The sequence below is a fragment of the Eubalaena glacialis genome, chromosome 17, assembly GCF_028564815.1.
Source record: "Eubalaena glacialis isolate mEubGla1 chromosome 17, mEubGla1.1.hap2.+ XY, whole genome shotgun sequence".
NCBI classification, from domain to species: domain Eukaryota; kingdom Metazoa; phylum Chordata; class Mammalia; order Artiodactyla; family Balaenidae; genus Eubalaena; species Eubalaena glacialis.
Genome location: NC_083732.1, coordinates 6,961,034 through 6,978,215, shown reverse-complemented (window position 1 = coordinate 6,978,215; position 17,182 = coordinate 6,961,034). Strand labels below are relative to the sequence as shown.

Sequence of the window (17,182 nt, the reverse complement as noted above, 5' to 3'; positions counted from 1 at the left end):
GCCTCTTAGTATCTCTCAACAATTTTAATTCCTGTTCAATTGTCAAATCAGTACATGCTTTGGGACTCACAGACTAAGTTGCTAAGTAGTAGCATATGGCACACTACTGCTCCTGTGATGTTGCTGCAGGCAAATAGCATGATTCTAAACTTGAAATGATTTTTATAGAAGGCCGGTGCTGGAATGGCTCCAGAAATGGAAGGACACTGTAAAAATTAATGGTATTCTTTTAGACAGTCCCAGAGGGGTCTCTGGCACTCTCTACTGCGTGAATTCTATTCCTCTTAAGCTAGTGTATACAAATCCTTAAAATGTTTTGCATATAATTTTGTAATTGATAGGCAGCTTTTACATCGAATATACCACTCTATAATAAGCCTGACAAGTATGCAATAAAAACCCATGACATTTCCACTTCTCCCGGCTTTGTTCTTAGAATATTGACTGTTTTCTCCTATAATAGCCCTAAGTGTGCTGGCCACTCAGTGCTTTAGACACCATTTAACTTTTTCTTACTCTGGGTAGCATTTGAACCACGGAATGCAAGATTTCTTTGTGGGTTTCTAGACCCTGGCTAAGGGGGCCCATGTTGCTTGATACCTCATGAACTTGCAGGTTCCCTTCTGTATAGTTTGGGGGAAAATGTGAGTGGCTAACGGAAGGGAAGCCAGACGTGAGGAGGGGCCACTGGCCATCACACACTCCTTTGTCATTCTTAACCTGTCATGTTTGATTGACCAACATGCCGAAGGACACAACAAGGAGGTGGAAGGGGATTGGTCCGCCCACCAGAGCTCTGCCCCTTCTCCAGAATAGCCCAGGCCCACTCATGCTGGGGATCGAGCCTTCTCTTTCCCTGAAAAACTCAAGCTCCTTTCTCCAGCCCTTACAATTCTAGTACCTTCTGTGATTCCTATGTGTGATTGATTATGCTCAAGATATAAATGTTCATTTGAATTAAGTACATCAAAGGAAACAGAAGAGGAGTCCAGTTCTCTTGATAGGAACTTTCTATGGCACCAAGGTCATTTATCTATTTATTTACTTATTTTTTCAGTTTTCTTTTCCTCATTCTTTTTCTTCTATGGAAGTTACAAAAATATCATTTTCCACGACTACCTATTCATTCCATGCTTTCCACCCACACTGGCAACATTCTTTACCAGTTCCGTGGACATAGGAACTCTTCACTTCTCACCTGTGTCTCAGTTCAGGAACTGTGTGGAAAAGATTGAGAAGGACTGTTTTTTTTTTAATATGTGTGTGTGTGTGTATACACATACACACAAGAAATAATCACCTGACGGGGAAAATCAGAAGATTTTTCTGGTGTCAGATCATGGAGAAGATTTGGTTACTAGATTGAACCATGTTTTTTAATAAATCACTTCCTCCTTGACCTTGGCCTTGACTCCAATAAACCATTTCTTTCTGCTTGTTTTCCCTCTTTATTTCCTTGCTTCCTTCATTCCTTCTCCCCTTCTTCGTATCTTCCTTCCATCCTCCTTCCTTCCATGAACAGTTATCCTTTAAGCTTGAACTAATTTTTGTTGTTAATTCTGAGCATCATAGTAAACCCTAAGTATTACATGTCCTGACCTAAGATCCTGTTTTAGATTATTTTCAGGTTGTGATCAGCTTTCTCTGCTTCTTTTTTCTTCCTGCACTGGAATTGTCTCTCTTACCTGGTTCCTCAAATTTCAAGATTAAAAATAACTAGGATAAAATAAAGCAATATTATTTTTTCCTGGAATCTGACAACTAAGCATTTAATGTGCATTTTGTACCATCCATCTTGAATGGAAAAGTTGAAGAGCGTCATCTAGGGCAGCTCTCATGTGAGTTTCAGGTTTGATTTCTAACCTCCCTGGGCACCTGTCCCTAACGGCAGCTCAGACTCAACATATCCATTCGTCAAATCGAAATTCATCACCTCCAGCCCACTCCCTCACCCCAGACTTCTTTTTTTTCCTATATTGCCTATAGTCGTGAGAGTTAACACCACCCCTAGCCCCATCACCCAAGACAGAAACTTGAAGGGTCTCCCTTACACTCTGAGCCCTGAGTTGATCCCAGATAGTTCTGACTCAACTTCTCTGCATCGCTTCTGAATCTGTCTCCTCTTTTCCTTCTATGTAATTACTGCCTGAGCTCTGGACCTCAAAGGTTCTCATTAACTCAGCTCATCTTACCTCATTTCCATCTTTCCTTCTCTCCTCTTGCTGTTGCTGAACGATCCATGTTCCTTCCTTCCTTACACACCTCCGTGCCTCTCCAGCACCTGGTTGGAGTTATCGAGGCACACACCTGCCCTGCTGTGGCATGTAGCCTGCCCGCCTGACTGTGGTAGGACTTGCCCTTCTTTCTCATTAGGAAAACATGTAACTAAAAATACAGATATAGCTATTAATATGTTTGCAAACCTCAAAATATTACAATTCTAACAGTAGACGTAAGAGAACACCGCACAGAAAAGAACTTGGAAAGTCCTATGGGTTCTGCTGCCATTATGTTGCATTTGACAAATAGCAATCCGATATTATTGCAGATCTCTGGATCTCCTGTGCTTAGATGATGCCCGACACGTTGGAAGTGTGCAGCATTATTTTGTGTACATGTTTTAATCACATTAATTCTTTGAGTCTTCTACTTGCAATGGTTTTCAGCCCTGCTCTGCAGACATTTAGCAAATCTGGCCATGCCCATTCCATTCCAGGAGCACCCCTCCTCCTGGGTGTCAGCGCCTTGCACATTAACAAAAGACACCAGCACTCCTGTCTCCTCAGAGAATTATTTCAAGTCCAAGACTCAGAGAACTAATGTGATAATAGACTAGATAATAACAGGCATTTATTCTTACAATAATATCGGATTGCTATTTGTCAAATGCAACATAATGGCAGCAGAACCCATAGGACTTTCCAAGTTCTTTTCTGTGTGGTGTTCTCTTACGTCTACTGTTAGAATTGTAATATTTTGAGGTTTGCAAACATATTAATAGCTATATCTGTATTTTTAGTTACATGTTTTCCTAATGAGAAAATTCTCAGGGTTAGATAGAATATAAATGAGGTATGACAACAGGGCCTGGAAAGCATAATATTTTTTAAGAGCACTTTTGAAAAAACATCTCTTGAGTTAGGCCATAAAATTTCCATGATCATGACATAAATTTGAACTATAAATTAGACCAATTACTTTTAGATTGGTTCCTTTTGGCAGAAATTTCGGGAGTAAGGTCAGCTTGACTTTTTGACCATTCACCCAGTAAAATAGCAAAGCTGCCAGGCTTTGAGTAATCTAGTTAGTCCAACAAAGTCTGGCATCTTAACAAGCCCAAACTAGTTACTCAAACCAGTCTTCAGTGTAACGTTCAAATGATTACTCTGCGCAGTCCCGGAGGTATTCATTACAGACAAAATTGCTCTTTTGCCTTGCATACAAGCTGAGTTTTCAATGGGAAATGAAAGGATGCCTGGAAAAATAGGCCACCTAATTAAGTTAAACTACTCTAGCATTTGGCTTGACATCTTCATTACTCAAAATTAAAAAGATGCTTCACTTGAGCACACAAGTTACTATTGTTTATGTTGTTTTCTTCCTAAATTGGCTTCTTACATGGAAATCTGTTTTTCAGAATTATATCTTGAAATAGCTCACATATTTCATACGGTTTATAAAAATGTCTTAATAGCTGTATGGATACTGAATACCGGCGCCATGCAAATATATATCTGAGGGCTCTTGATAGTCAAGCACACATTAGTCTTTCTGCAGATTTTCTTGATCATTTACATTTTGGTATGGTTGAAATTTAGATGATTTTTTACCCACCCAGTCTTTATTATTATTATTATTATTAGTTGGGTATCAACTCTGTAACCTATAAATGATCAGTTACATGAGAAACAGAATTCCTCAAAAAAATTTTAAGTAGACAGTAAAATCTAAACTGAAATTCATTTGTCCAGTAGAAGTGTTTTATATCAACTTCTCTAGCAGAGCTATTTTGGGAACATTTTAAAACACAAACACATGTAGAGCACACCATCTACTGATTGCCAGTTCCTACTCATTGACACTAATGAGGCTGCTGACAGGTTAAATGTTGTGTATCATATACATTTCCAAGCTGTGGGATTTGTGAATACGAGACTCATTTTTTATTTCAGAAAATGAATGTTTGTTGCTGAGTATGCTTGAGAATTTTATTATAATTGTCTAATAGTATGTTTTTTCAAGCATTAGGCAAATGCATTTCAGTGATAAAAATTATGAAACTATCTATATGGAATAGCATGTGTGACAAAAACAGATTCTCCAAAAGCATCGAGCTCCATGTGGAGGATGGTTTGCTCAGTGGAGAGCTGTCAAGTGACACCAAGACATTTAGGCACCAGCAAGAGGTGCTGTGACTCTAACACACAGCCTGACCAGTTATACAGTTGATTTTGATATGTTTTGAAAACAGCCCTTTAGCTTGTTCAGATGCGTATTTTTTTGCAGATGTTTTTCTTTAGCACATGAGCAGTGATGAAAAACTAAATGATCCTTCCTGTTAAATTTTGCAATATATATATGTGTGTTAGATTTTTTTTTCTGTCACTCATAATAAACCTGTCACTAAAGAATGTCTAAAAAATAGGTATGATATTCAAGTTAGGAATAGCAATATGTCGAATGATGTTATCTGTCCATGCCAACTCTACTTCCAAGACACTTTAAGATTGTTCCAAACAAACACTAAAATTTCATTATGCCAGTATGTCAAGTAGAAGCAATTTCGCCCATTTTTAGTATAAGAACACTGAGGCTTAGAAAAGCTGTTTTTCCACCCACCCCTATATCTTCTGAGACCACCTTCTTGATATCCTCACCTGCCACCCAAACACCTTTTAAAAAAGTGTCAAGTTTCCCTTTGCAGTTTCAGTTCCTTGGTTTTGGAGCAGACTTAGCTGGACTTCCCAGAAACACAGAGTTTCAGTTTCATCTTTATCCCATATTTTCTTTCTTTCTCCTGTGTTTTTTCTGATCTATGTTACTTCACAGTTTGGACATAAAAATTTCTAACTATAATCCTAATGATTTGAGAGTAATTGGTGGCTATCTTGGAAAATGCTCTCCATACATTCCTTCCTCTTTGTAATTTATGATCATTGATCCTGTTGCAAGCAAAGTCAAACGAGTGACTTCTTGGATTTGGCATCAGATTTTTCAAATAGAACAGCCTGGTCTGAAACTCACGAGGGCTCTGAGGGTCATGATTTGAGACCAGTAATGAAGCCTTCCTTGGATGTGACTGGGCCTCCTAGCATTTCAGGAGAAATCCTGAATTCAAGAATAGCTAAGCCCATTGTGAGTAGTTATTTTCTGAACTCACAAACCAGAGTGGCCATGGAGGAGTGGGAGCTGGGGGCAGGGAACAGGATTGCAGGGATAGAGCAGGGCCAGCGCCCTGTACGGAATTTGCCTTCAGGGAAGCCTGAACTCACCTGTACTGTGAGCACTGAGGTGTTTATTTCTTATGCTCTGACTTCAGTTAAATGTCTTGCTTGCCAAGACGATGCTAAGTTTTAGTAGGAAGCTTCTGCTTGGCTGGAAGTTTAGGTTAGCACTCCCCTACCTCCATGGTAAAGAATGAAGTCGATCCATAATAATAACAACTGTCAGTTGGCAGCTACCTGTGTCTGTAAGGAACTAAGCAAAGGCCTTGCACGCATTATCTCATTTAATCCTTACAACAAGTCTTGGAGGATGAAAATGATAGAGGGACTGGCCAAACATCAAAAAGATAGTACACATCCCAGCTAAGTTTCTCGCCCGGAAAGGCCTAACGCCCAAGTCAGACTCCATCCGTGGGCAGCAAGGCCTCACTGTATTTTAGAACTTTAAGGTCAAAATGTTGATGTGCTAACCTCAGTCCTTGTTAGTATTCAGATAACTGCATGTGTTACCGTGTGTGGGAATACTCTGAAAAGCAGCAGGTTGAACCAAATGAAATTGCAGATATTTGACCATCTCTTCCCTACCAAAGCAGCAATTTCATATTTGTTCAAACACACATATAAGCTGTGCAGAGGTGAGGTGTTTATTTGCAGTCCCTGGCTTCTTTTATCCAAAGCAGTGATTCCTTCTTTCTCCTCTTTTCCAGACCTTTGCCACCATAGCTGTCCCCTTTTCCTCTGTATTTTCATTGCTTTTCTTATCTGGGTCCAGGACTCTTCCCCTTCTTGGCGCTTTTCCTTTTCTCCACCAAAAGGTAAACAAAGTATAGGAGGTCTTTCCATCAAAGACGTTGCACCGCTTCCGCTGCTTTCTCAGGGATCCTGCTCCTGGGTAACCGAAGGAGGAGGAATTCTATCTTCTTTAAACTCAGGAAATTATCTCCAACTGTTCATCTTTTTTTTTCCTCGCCCCTATCTTCAGCTCCGCTTCAGCATAAGCTTTCTTGGTAGTGAAGACTGTAGGAAGCGAGATGGTCCTCAGATACCTAGGGATCCAATTGCAATTGCTTCCTGGTAAAAGATCCAAACAGTAGAAATTGCCTGTCAGAGTATGATGATCTTTCCTTTTTCTGGCCCTCTTGATTGAGGGAGGAGCCAGACCAAGAGCAGAGGCCATCTGTTTAGCTCCTCTGCTAATCTGGCTTTTTCATGAAGAATGTGGGTTTACATATGCAACATTTACTGATTTCTGTACAACGGGAAAAAATGAAAAGAATGGCCATAAACACATGTAGTGTATATTTTAAAGTTTACATAAAAATATGTACATATAAAAATAGGCCAACACTGAATGCTTAATTCCATGCTGGCTGCCTATATATGATTTAGCAAAAAGAATCTGACCATAAGCAAAAATCAATTTAGCACAGGTTTCTTAAAAAAGAAAATTTTATTAAAGCTCAAAGGCCGTACATGCTTTAAAATAGTATATTAAAAGCCAAATGCATTGGGCTTCCCTGGTGGCGCAGTGGTTAAGAATCCGCCTGCCAATGCAGGGGACATGGGTTCGAGCCCTAGTCCGGGAAGATCCCACATGCCACGGAGCGGCTGAGCCCGTGTGCCACAACTACTGAGCCTGCGCTCTAGAACCTGTGAGCCACAAATACTGAGCCTGCGTGCCACAACTACTGAAGCCCGTGCACCTAGAGCCTGTGCTCCGCAACAAGAGAAGCCACCGCAATGAGAAGCCTGCGCACAGCAATGAAGAGTAGGCCCCGCTCACCGCAGCTAGAGAAAGCCACGCACAGCAACGAAGACCCAATGCAGCCAAAAATAAATAAATAAAATAAATTTTTTTTAAAAAACCCAATGCATTTTATTCAATTATGAAATGTAAAAAATTCTATGTATTGATGCTATGGGTTTCCCCTCTGCTCAACTAGTTCTCTGAATACAAGCAAATCATTTAACCTCTTTACTCCTCATTTTTCGCATCTACAAAGTGGGAGCATAGTCTCTGAGGTCTTCTCTCGACCGAGCATTCTATAATTTCATTTGAGCATAAATATAGAACTCTAGAACATTATCCTAAGAAAAAAATGCATAAAGTTATTCACCACAGTGAGGCTCATAACAGAGAAAAATTAGAAATACCCTAAATGTTTGGTAATAAGAAACTGGAATAAATTACAGAACATGCACACAATGATATAATATGTAGTCATTTAAACAAAATGTAATAGATGATATTTATTGACATGAAAAATATTCACATCCTTTTTAAGTGACCAGGTTAAATTATATGATGGTATAATAATATAGCTTACATTTATTGATAGCTCTTATGAGCTAGTATATTACCCAAATTATTTATATTATCTCATTTATCTCAAATTAATCCTGATATACCCTTAATGAATTGAATACTATTAGCAACCCTACTTTACAGATTTGAGAACTAAGGTTTAGAAGAATTAAGTAACTACACCTGCTAAGAGATGAGATGAGATTTGCATATAGTACTTCTAGCTCCAAAATCAGAGCTTTATGATCTAACTTTTGTTATTAAAAACAAAACAAAAGCCCCAAACAAGATAGCAAATATGGACTGAAAAGATTCTTGAAAGAATATACATGTTTTAATAGTGTAGGTTTTTTTTTTTTTTTCCTGAGTGGTTGAATTTGAGTGATTTTTTTTCATGTATATTTTCTTCTTTTTCTCTCATTAACATGGATTATTTGTAAAATAAACCCCCAAAAATTGTAGAACTGAATCTCAGAACTCAATGTGAGAATTGAAGACATCTGGAAAACTAAAAAAGATGGACTGCATTTGTACATAAAATCTATGCTAAGCAATGAAATTGTAAATGTTTTAATTATCCCCTTTAAACACTGAATACAGAATGATGACCTATTACCAGAACATCCTTGGGCCCCCACTAGGGTTTCAGAAGTAGCTCCCCCACTTTAATCTGCTCTCCCTAGTCATCGTCCATGTGTGGTTGTGGGTTGTGCTGGGGGGTAGGGGGGGCACGTTATTTGTTTCCCAGAAACTTTTTTTTAAGAGTGGCCCTAGCAGCAGTCATGGCACACAGAAGAGTGCTGGACTTCCCTGACCTGCCCACCCCTGATCTGAGAGTGCTCGGCCCACTGCCCTAACACCCACAGATCCTCAAAGCTTCAGCCTGTTAACCCCATCTCAAGGTCAGAGCTCTCCCCAACCCAGCCCCAGTGTCAGATATTCTCTGGGGCGACCTCAAGCTAACCCTGTTTTCTGGTCTCATTGAGGCTTTGCACCCTGGTTTTTAATAATCCAATAAAAGCAAGTCCCAGTAGAGGCTCGCATTGGGCTCAGTACCCCAAAGTTTCTTTTGATTAGTGGGCTCAATCTTGCCCTTGAAGTATTCTTAGATATTGAAGACCTGACCTCCCTGTTGAACCTCCTTGCTGCCCTGTCTGGACTCGCTCGTTTGTCAGTTTTGTGGTCTTCCCTTCATTACCTACTGCATCTCAGCAGAAGTGTCTGATCTTCAGATCCTGTTATCAGGGAAAATCTGCTTATAACAACCTCCCCACCCCCCATCATCCCAGCTTCAAATAATTCCTCTTTCATTTACACTCAAATATCACTTAGTTTGACAATCGAACATGCTGTTTATTGGAAGCCTAAGTTTTTATATCTCTTCTAATTTACTTCCTTTATGACAAATTCTTATAGTTCTTTGTATCTCAAATCATACTTTGTGGGTTGCCTTACACACAGTAGGTACACAACAAATGCTTGTATGACAAATGAAGCTCTCATTGCCTTTTACTTAATAAGGTTACAAAAACTAATGAGCACAAATAAAATAAATGTGGTACGTTCTACCCAAAATGCATCTTGATAACTGTTGCTTGAAAAATTAGTACATTGTGTGTTTTTAAATGAAGATGATTTATTGCTATTGTCTAACATGTAAAGAAAGACAAAAAAATTGTTTGCAGGATCATTGGCTTGAGCACATCAATGGCACTGTTGGACAATTCTTGCTGAGTGTTAAGATGATTTATGTAACAGACCGAAGCTTTCCACAGTAATACGTTATAGTTTCAAGCTATCAACCCTTGTTCATGCAGAGACAAAAGAATCTGAAAAATACCTACTTCTGAAGGTCTTCTCAAAAGAAATTGGAGATGATGTTGATGCTATTTAAACTCTTTCTAGGGAAATCACCATTACATTCAATATCAACTTCTGAAAACATACAGAGGAAGTTTATTATTTTTCTAATGAACTCAATTTACTTTGCTTCTCGTTCAGTTATTTAAATTATGCAACAAGAATTTTTAATAATACAAGATGAAACATGTTTAAACATGGGCATTTTTCTATCCTGAACTTTCAGAAATTATGCTATAGATTAAAAATTAAGGCGTTTCATATAAATTTGATGGCAGTGCTATTTATTTATCTTTCAGATAAAGATCTATATGAGAAACATATTTTACAGTGTTATAACCATAGCCATATTTTTAGTGTGTGCATGATTGCATGAAGCCATCACATAATTTAAAGATATGTACAAGATGATATCTTTTGAATTCTTCTGAGTTATGGGACCTCTTGTCACCAAAGATTGAATACTCTGTATAATGATTGCAATATGTGGACAAAGACCCACAAATACAAGGCCCTTCTGGTGGAGAAACTAGATTTTTAGAAGAGAAGAAAAGACAAAGTCCAGTAGAGATTTCCCATTATTTGTTCCCAGTCAGCATATATTAACACTCTATCTAAACAGTACAAAAACATAAATTCTCTGTAGTCAAAAGAAAAATCAGCCTAATTAACATCCCACCTCCAGATGTGGTAGTGTAGAATAAGAATAAAAAATAAGAACAGGCTGTAGTGAAAGGAAGTGTGGATTGCAGAAGGAGAAAATAATGTAAACAGGATACCCAGGCCATGGACTATGTAAAGCAAAAATGATGAAAAAGAAATGTGAGCATGTCATTAAACAGGCAGGGGAATGAGATCTTCCAGAAATCAGGTGAGACGTTTTCCTTCCTTTTTCACTGAATTGGGGATGCTGGGGGTGGTTGGACATGGGGAAGGACAATGGCTTTAGTCAAGAGGCTAGAAAGGTTCCCAAAAGATCAAATCAAAACAGATCGGAAGGATCTTCTGTTACTTTCCTAACCCAACTCTTGATTCTTGTCTCAAAAACAAACCATCTGATCAGCAATTTGACAGCAGTCTCCCAGGGAATATAGTTTTCCTTCGGACACAAGACAGTATGTTAGAAAGTATAGCTTTTGTTGCAAACTTAGACACTGAAATTCTGCTTCACACATTCATTAGCCTTTTACCTGGGTCAGTAGGATGGAACTGTCAGGAACTGATCAGCCTGGGTGCCGGCCGGCAGCAGAGTTCTCTGAAGAATCAGAGTTGTGGCCCTCTGCACATGAGGTCCTTATTGTCTGAGCTCTTCAGCATCTTCTCCTATTCACCATTTCCCACTATCTTTTTATTCTTTAATTTCAAAACTGCAATTTAATCCCATTAAAATAAAAACAAAACCTATTTATGGGGAGCAATTAAATGAATACATTATGTATGAATAGGGCTACACTTTGCTTCAATATGAGGTCTGATCAATGGCAAATATACTGAAATTCCTTTATTACGATGTCTAAATCCTCTCCTATTTGCTCTATAGTTGTCTTCTCAGACATGACCCAATCCATGGCATATATAAACACATTTAACAATAACCATAGCTATGCCAAAGCTGCCATTTATCAAGAACTTTCTGTGTGGCAGACATATGTTATTAGGCTTATTTACCTATCTTATGTTTTTGTTTTCATGCTCATAAGAACCCCATAAAGCAGGTTTTGAAACTGAGGCTCAAAGGAGAAACCTGTCCCAGAACCCACACTAATAAATGCTTCAAAGAGCCTAGAACAGCCCTGTCTGCTGGACTCCAGAGCCTCCAGTCTTTCCAGCATGTTCCGTGGCCTTCTTATCAGTCACTGAGGAAGCATTATAAGTACGCTCAACCAGTCCAAGATCTGTCGCCTCATCAGAGAAAGATGTAGCACTTTGTAAGCTAAATATGCAAATGCCAATGGTAAGGTTTCAAGAAAATGCCTTGAAATAGTCACTAGATCTATTATTTAGAACCATAAAAATAGTCTCTTGAGGAGGATAATATTTTGAAATTACTACTTTAATGCTTCCAACAGTCCCCTTATGGCCTCTGAGAAGTTCATACATAGTCCAGCGTTAGCCAAGCCTCGTGAAAGCACAGCCCATTCTCCCCACGTATCGTGACTCTTGGCTTGTGCTCCCTGGACACACAGGGACTCACAGAGCCTCCCGCTCTAGGACAGAGCCGTATCCCAGCACCAGCAATAGAAGGAGAGTCTCCTGTGTCTAGGGCCAGTGAGTAACTTAGGATCAGGGAGAATCTGGTTGAGTAACAGTAATATAATTCTGAGGTCTTTGACTCATTTAGATCGTGCAGACTAGCTATGGTTTAGAGCAAATCACTTTGCATGCTGCTTTGTTTCCAGTTTGCCTTTCATTAACATGGTGAAGATCCAAGATAAAATTAAACATATTGTCTTGAATTTCATACCGTTAACCCTAAGTACTTTCTCTTCATTTGTGTAGATGGTCACCGTTGACTTTTATCATTTCTTGGGGAAGAGACAGCTGCTGAGAAGATTCTGATCTCTAGATTGGGAGGGGTAAAAGGCGCTATAAAGGCTGATAAGGAAGATGATGCCTCCTTGAAAGTCCATACCTGCTCTTCTCCAGCATTGTAGCCTGGAACCCAGCCCCCCAGATTCTCAGAGGCCATGGATTGACTCCTTGGTGGTCTCTAACTCAGGCTAAAAAAAGTAGCCCTGTGTCTCATCGGGATATGCAAGGTCAAATGATCTTTGGTCTCAAGAGAATTGGAGAATGAAAGTTTTTTTAATACCTGGCCTCACTGAGACTTGAAGGAGGAAAATAAGCCCGAATCAGAAAAGGACCCTGAATCAGTAGAAGCTGCAAGGAATGATTTTCACTGAAGCTTCTCTGACTGCTCAGTCCCTGGTCTCATCACCAATGTCCCTGTTTCTGTGCTCAGAACACCCTCTCATGCCCTCTCTGTCCACTTGTCTAGTGAGGCCCTTGCTGGTAGCCATCCCCAAGGGATCCTGATGCGGAACCAAGGCTTCCGCCAGGTCCTTAGCTAGCTGCGGTAGGCATTAGGTTCCAACAACTTCTGAGAGCCAGGGGGCCCCACACTCGCCCTTAGGAATCCTCTGGGACTTCTGTGTTTCCACGGGATGGTGAGTGCAAACCACTTCAGGGGGACAGATCAACAGCCAGAGAGGGACACCAAACCACCCTACCCCAGCCTTTCTCAGGCTGCTTAAGCCTTTACATCTTTAACAGGATACAGTACTTTTGGCTTCCCAACATGCTGAGCAATCAGTGTTCCATACCATGCTGTCACCTAGCCAGTGCCTTCCTGGGGATACAGGATATTTATTCAAGCCCATGGCGTAACAGGGGTATAGTCATAAACTTCATGCCTTTGGAGAGTCATCTTCACATTCATTCATTTCTTCTTGCATGCATTCATTCAGTGATTCGTTTGTTAATTCATTCAACAGATATTGAACACTGATTGTAACCAGGCAGCTTCATGGGGAATGAGGGAAAATACTGAATCATATGCAATTGTTACATCACCCCCGAAACTGCAAATTGCCTCTTAGTATATAACTTACTGTGGTTAAGTCAAACTTATTAGGTTTTAAGAAATCAAAATAAAGATGTCATGCCATGGAAGTCAGTGTTGAAGAATTAGCTAATTCATTTCCAAATTTAAAAAATAATTAGTAATTAGTCTGGCATTGAAGTTTTTGTGAGTTCTGTGACATTTTGACATTTATACAATTACCGTGATACTTATATATGGCATCGATTACGTTGTAATAGGTTCCTGGCAAATAACCATCTCATGACTTCTACTGTGAAGAATAGAAACTACTAAGTAACCTTTTGTTGTTAAAATTCTTGATCCACATAACTACCCATTACCAGTTAAGCTGTGGAATCTGTGGTTTTGGTATGTAAGTGCACGGATTAAATAACATTAATGTGTAATTACATGAAAATAAACCATGTAGCTTAGTTAAATTGCAGTACAATTGTTATCACTGGACGTAAGGTGATACCAATTAAAACTTCCTTTAAAACACCGCAAATTAAGATTTAACTACTGGAGAAATTCTAGAATGTAAAGTTATAGTACACCATAGGTAGACTATCCCTGGGTATTTTCAGAGGTTTAATGGCATTTATAAAGTTAAAAACATCTTTTTCCTTTATGGCTGGCATTAATTGTATCTTATTCAGGAAGGTTTCAAACGGATGTCAATTAACTTCTTAAAAGATATGTATCAACAAGTTCAGCCTTTGAAATGTTGACAGAAAGACAAATTATGAATACTTGTGCTCTTATGGGGTAAATATTTGATTTTAATGGGATGGGCATTGGGATGGAATTTGGGACGAGGAAAAAACCTGATACTAATGCTAATACTAATTCTTAAATTGTGAAATTTTATTGATCAAAAACAGCTGAGTATTGGCAACTTTGTATCATTCAACTTAATAAAATAATAGCAATTATACTAGTTATGGAAGTGTTAGAAATAAAAACGCCTTCCTCCTTCATATATCCAGCCCTCAAATGTACTGAGTTGATTGCTTACCAGCTAAGTGAAAGTTATTTAACTTCAAACTCTCAATTTTCTCTTCAGGAAAACAGGGTAATAATAGCTACACAAAGGATTATTGTAAGGACTAAATGAAGACAGCATAGTCAAAGGACTCAATACAGCGCTTTCTACGAAGCCAGCATTAATAAGTGTGCTTCATCTCCCTCCCACCCTCCACCATTTTGCATCTTTTATGCTTCTTATGTGAATACTTGTACCAGGGGCTGATCTACAGATTAAAGGTCTAAAATATATTAGGCAAGTGAGAATTTAATCAAACTTGCTGTTTTGACACAGGGCACTAGTATATTTTTCAGACAAGAGGTAGATAACTGTAAACAGGAAAGTTTGATAACTTATGATTGAACTTTTAGTGCTGGTGATTTTTTCTTTTAACAGAACTTTAGATACTTAAGAAAAATTATCTGCAGAGATGAATTAAATCTTTCCTTCATACGCCCCCAGTCTGTAACCCACACGTGCTTCTACGTGACCACGTCTCAATGCCAGACGTTCCAAGTAGCTCTTCATTTAATCGTGTCTCCTGACAAAACCTAAACAAATATATCAAAACTTGTACAACATTTAGCAAGTACAACTTGAAGGTTTTCTTTCTGTTAGACAAATAGATGTCATCTGGAAAAAAATAACCCCAGGCACTTGGAAGCAGGAGCATGAAGCTGATTGGCTGAACACCCCACGAATACCGTGCACTCCTTTCTTTGGCTCCTACCCTCTGCCTGCTCATTTCCAATCTCGCACACTCCAGCAGGCGTGCTGCTGCCAGACAAGCGAGTCCTTGCTACCCCTGTGCTCAGACGCTAGGAAGACTCGCGTACTTTGAAAGATAGGCTTGCAAGAGTGATCTGGACCCACTCTGTTTCCTTCGTATTATGGCACCTGCTCTCTAAAGACTGCTAAATATTGCTGTGTTTTGATATGAATTGGTAACAATATTTTATTATTCAGTTCCTCCTTATATATGTTCCATGTTTACCACATTCCATTTGTAAGCAGGAGTGTCCTCACATACTCTTGCCTTCCGTCTTTGCTCCCTCCCTTCCTGTTTTATCTAAAAGCTACTTTCTAAAAGAAAAAGCCCCACGTATGTTGTTATTTATTTTACTGATTGACTTTTATTCCTAAATTAGTATTATAATGATATTTGTGTAATGTTGTCTTTCAAAATTGGCCGAACTGCATTTAAATGATTACAAAATTATTTACTGTCTTCTAGGGGTAGATCAAATAAATGTGACTAGTCAGAAATCAAGAAAGCCATCTTCATTTTTATTTTGATGGCATAATCTTCATGATAAAAATAGCTTTTAATGGCATTATCTTCATATATGACACTTTCTCTGAAGTCACACTTATGCAACATGGTTTAGCTACTGCTTTACCAGATTTTTTTCTTTGTCAGTTGTGAGCATGTAGCTCTTCAAAACCCAGAAGCGATTGCCTCAGAACTTCTGGAATTCATTTTATTACATCTCATGATCTGAGCAGTAGGGAGCCCTATGAAACATGTTTGATCAAATATTAATTTTATAAATTGCCTTTCTTTCCCCACAATTCCCATGAAAAAAGGTATTCAGCTAGATTAAAACTCTGGAGCATTTTAATGGGACCTTTGAAATCTGTTTGAGTTCAGCTTCTTGGAACAATAAAACTGCTTAATGGCGGCACTCTTTATACGAGAAGTGGCTATGCCTTCGAGGAGATTTTCTTCCATGCATGATAGAGAAATTGCAGCAGGATAATCTGAGTGTTTGCAGTGTCTTTGCCAAATCCTTAATGATGCTTGTAATAATATCTGAAAGGGTCATGTGTGTTTGTTCACCATGATGAAAAGAAGGGGATGATAATTTGCATCAATATCACCGTTGTCTTTTCAGTCCTACCCTGGTCCAAGCCTGGAAAGCGAAGACTTTAACATTCCACCCATCACTCCTCCTTCCCTCCCCGACCACTCGCTGGTGCACCTGAATGAGGTCGAACCTGGTTACCACTCTCTGTGTCACCCAATGAACCATAATGGCCTGCTACCGTTTCATCCACAAAACATGGACCTACCTGAAATCACCGTCTCCAATATGCTGGGCCAGGACGGAGCACTGCTTCCCAACTCCATTTCTGTGGTAAGGGTCTGCTTACTGGTTGGTGGTGGGGAGCAGGGGACACCGCGAGGACAAGGTCTAAATTAATGCGAGAAGCTTTCAATCATCGTAACGTGGCTTTCTGAAACTAGAATGGTTTTTAGCTATGAAATCCTAAATCCATAAATCCTGTAAAATCCTAAAGCAATTTTCCATTTTACATTTAAGCCAAGGCAAAATCAATTAATTACATGTTTGATCACTCATATTTATAACCCAAAGTCCTAAATACTATTTGACACTGAATGTGTGGTCATATGGTCAAAATGTCTTGCTAACTTTTAGATAAAAAGTTTATAAAGGTGCCACATCTCATCTAGTGCAGGATTCTTCAACACAAGCAAGATCCCCACTTCTTCTAGGAACTGCTGTGAAAGTTGGTTGCTCCCCTATTTTCTGCTCTCAAATTCCACCAATTTATATAATAGGAAAGCAAGAAAACACTTTTCATCTTTATTTTGAAGGTATAATTTGGGTGATCAAAATTTATCTCTACTAAAGTGTTTCTCTCTCTTGGACTTTGTTTGTCACTTTGAATCTTCTCATGTTCTACACTTCTCAAATTTAGTGAGACTATGTATCACCCAGAAGTCTAGCAAAAATTGAATGCCCAGCCCCTACCCAGGAAGTCCAAGAGTCTGTATTTTTAACAAGTATCCCATGCTTGAGAAACACTGACATCATAAAATCTTTCCTTCTGATTTTTATGTCATCTAAAACCTTAATAGTTTCTCTGTCTATATCACAAGAAGTAGAGAATATTGTCAGTAGTATATGACCAAGGGCAGAGCTTTCTGCCATGTAATG

General features: G+C 39.0%; 1 protein-coding gene across 1 annotated transcript in view; it reads left to right on the top strand.

The window, feature by feature from the left end:
• The window catches only part of TOX (thymocyte selection associated high mobility group box), a 295,082-nt gene that overhangs the window by 146,698 nt on the left and 131,202 nt on the right, over positions 1–17,182 (top strand). Inside the window, exon 3 of the mRNA XM_061171715.1 lies at positions 16,115–16,357. Coding sequence (XP_061027698.1) covers positions 16,115–16,357 — 243 coding nt within the window. The remainder of the gene's footprint in view (positions 1–16,114; positions 16,358–17,182) is intronic.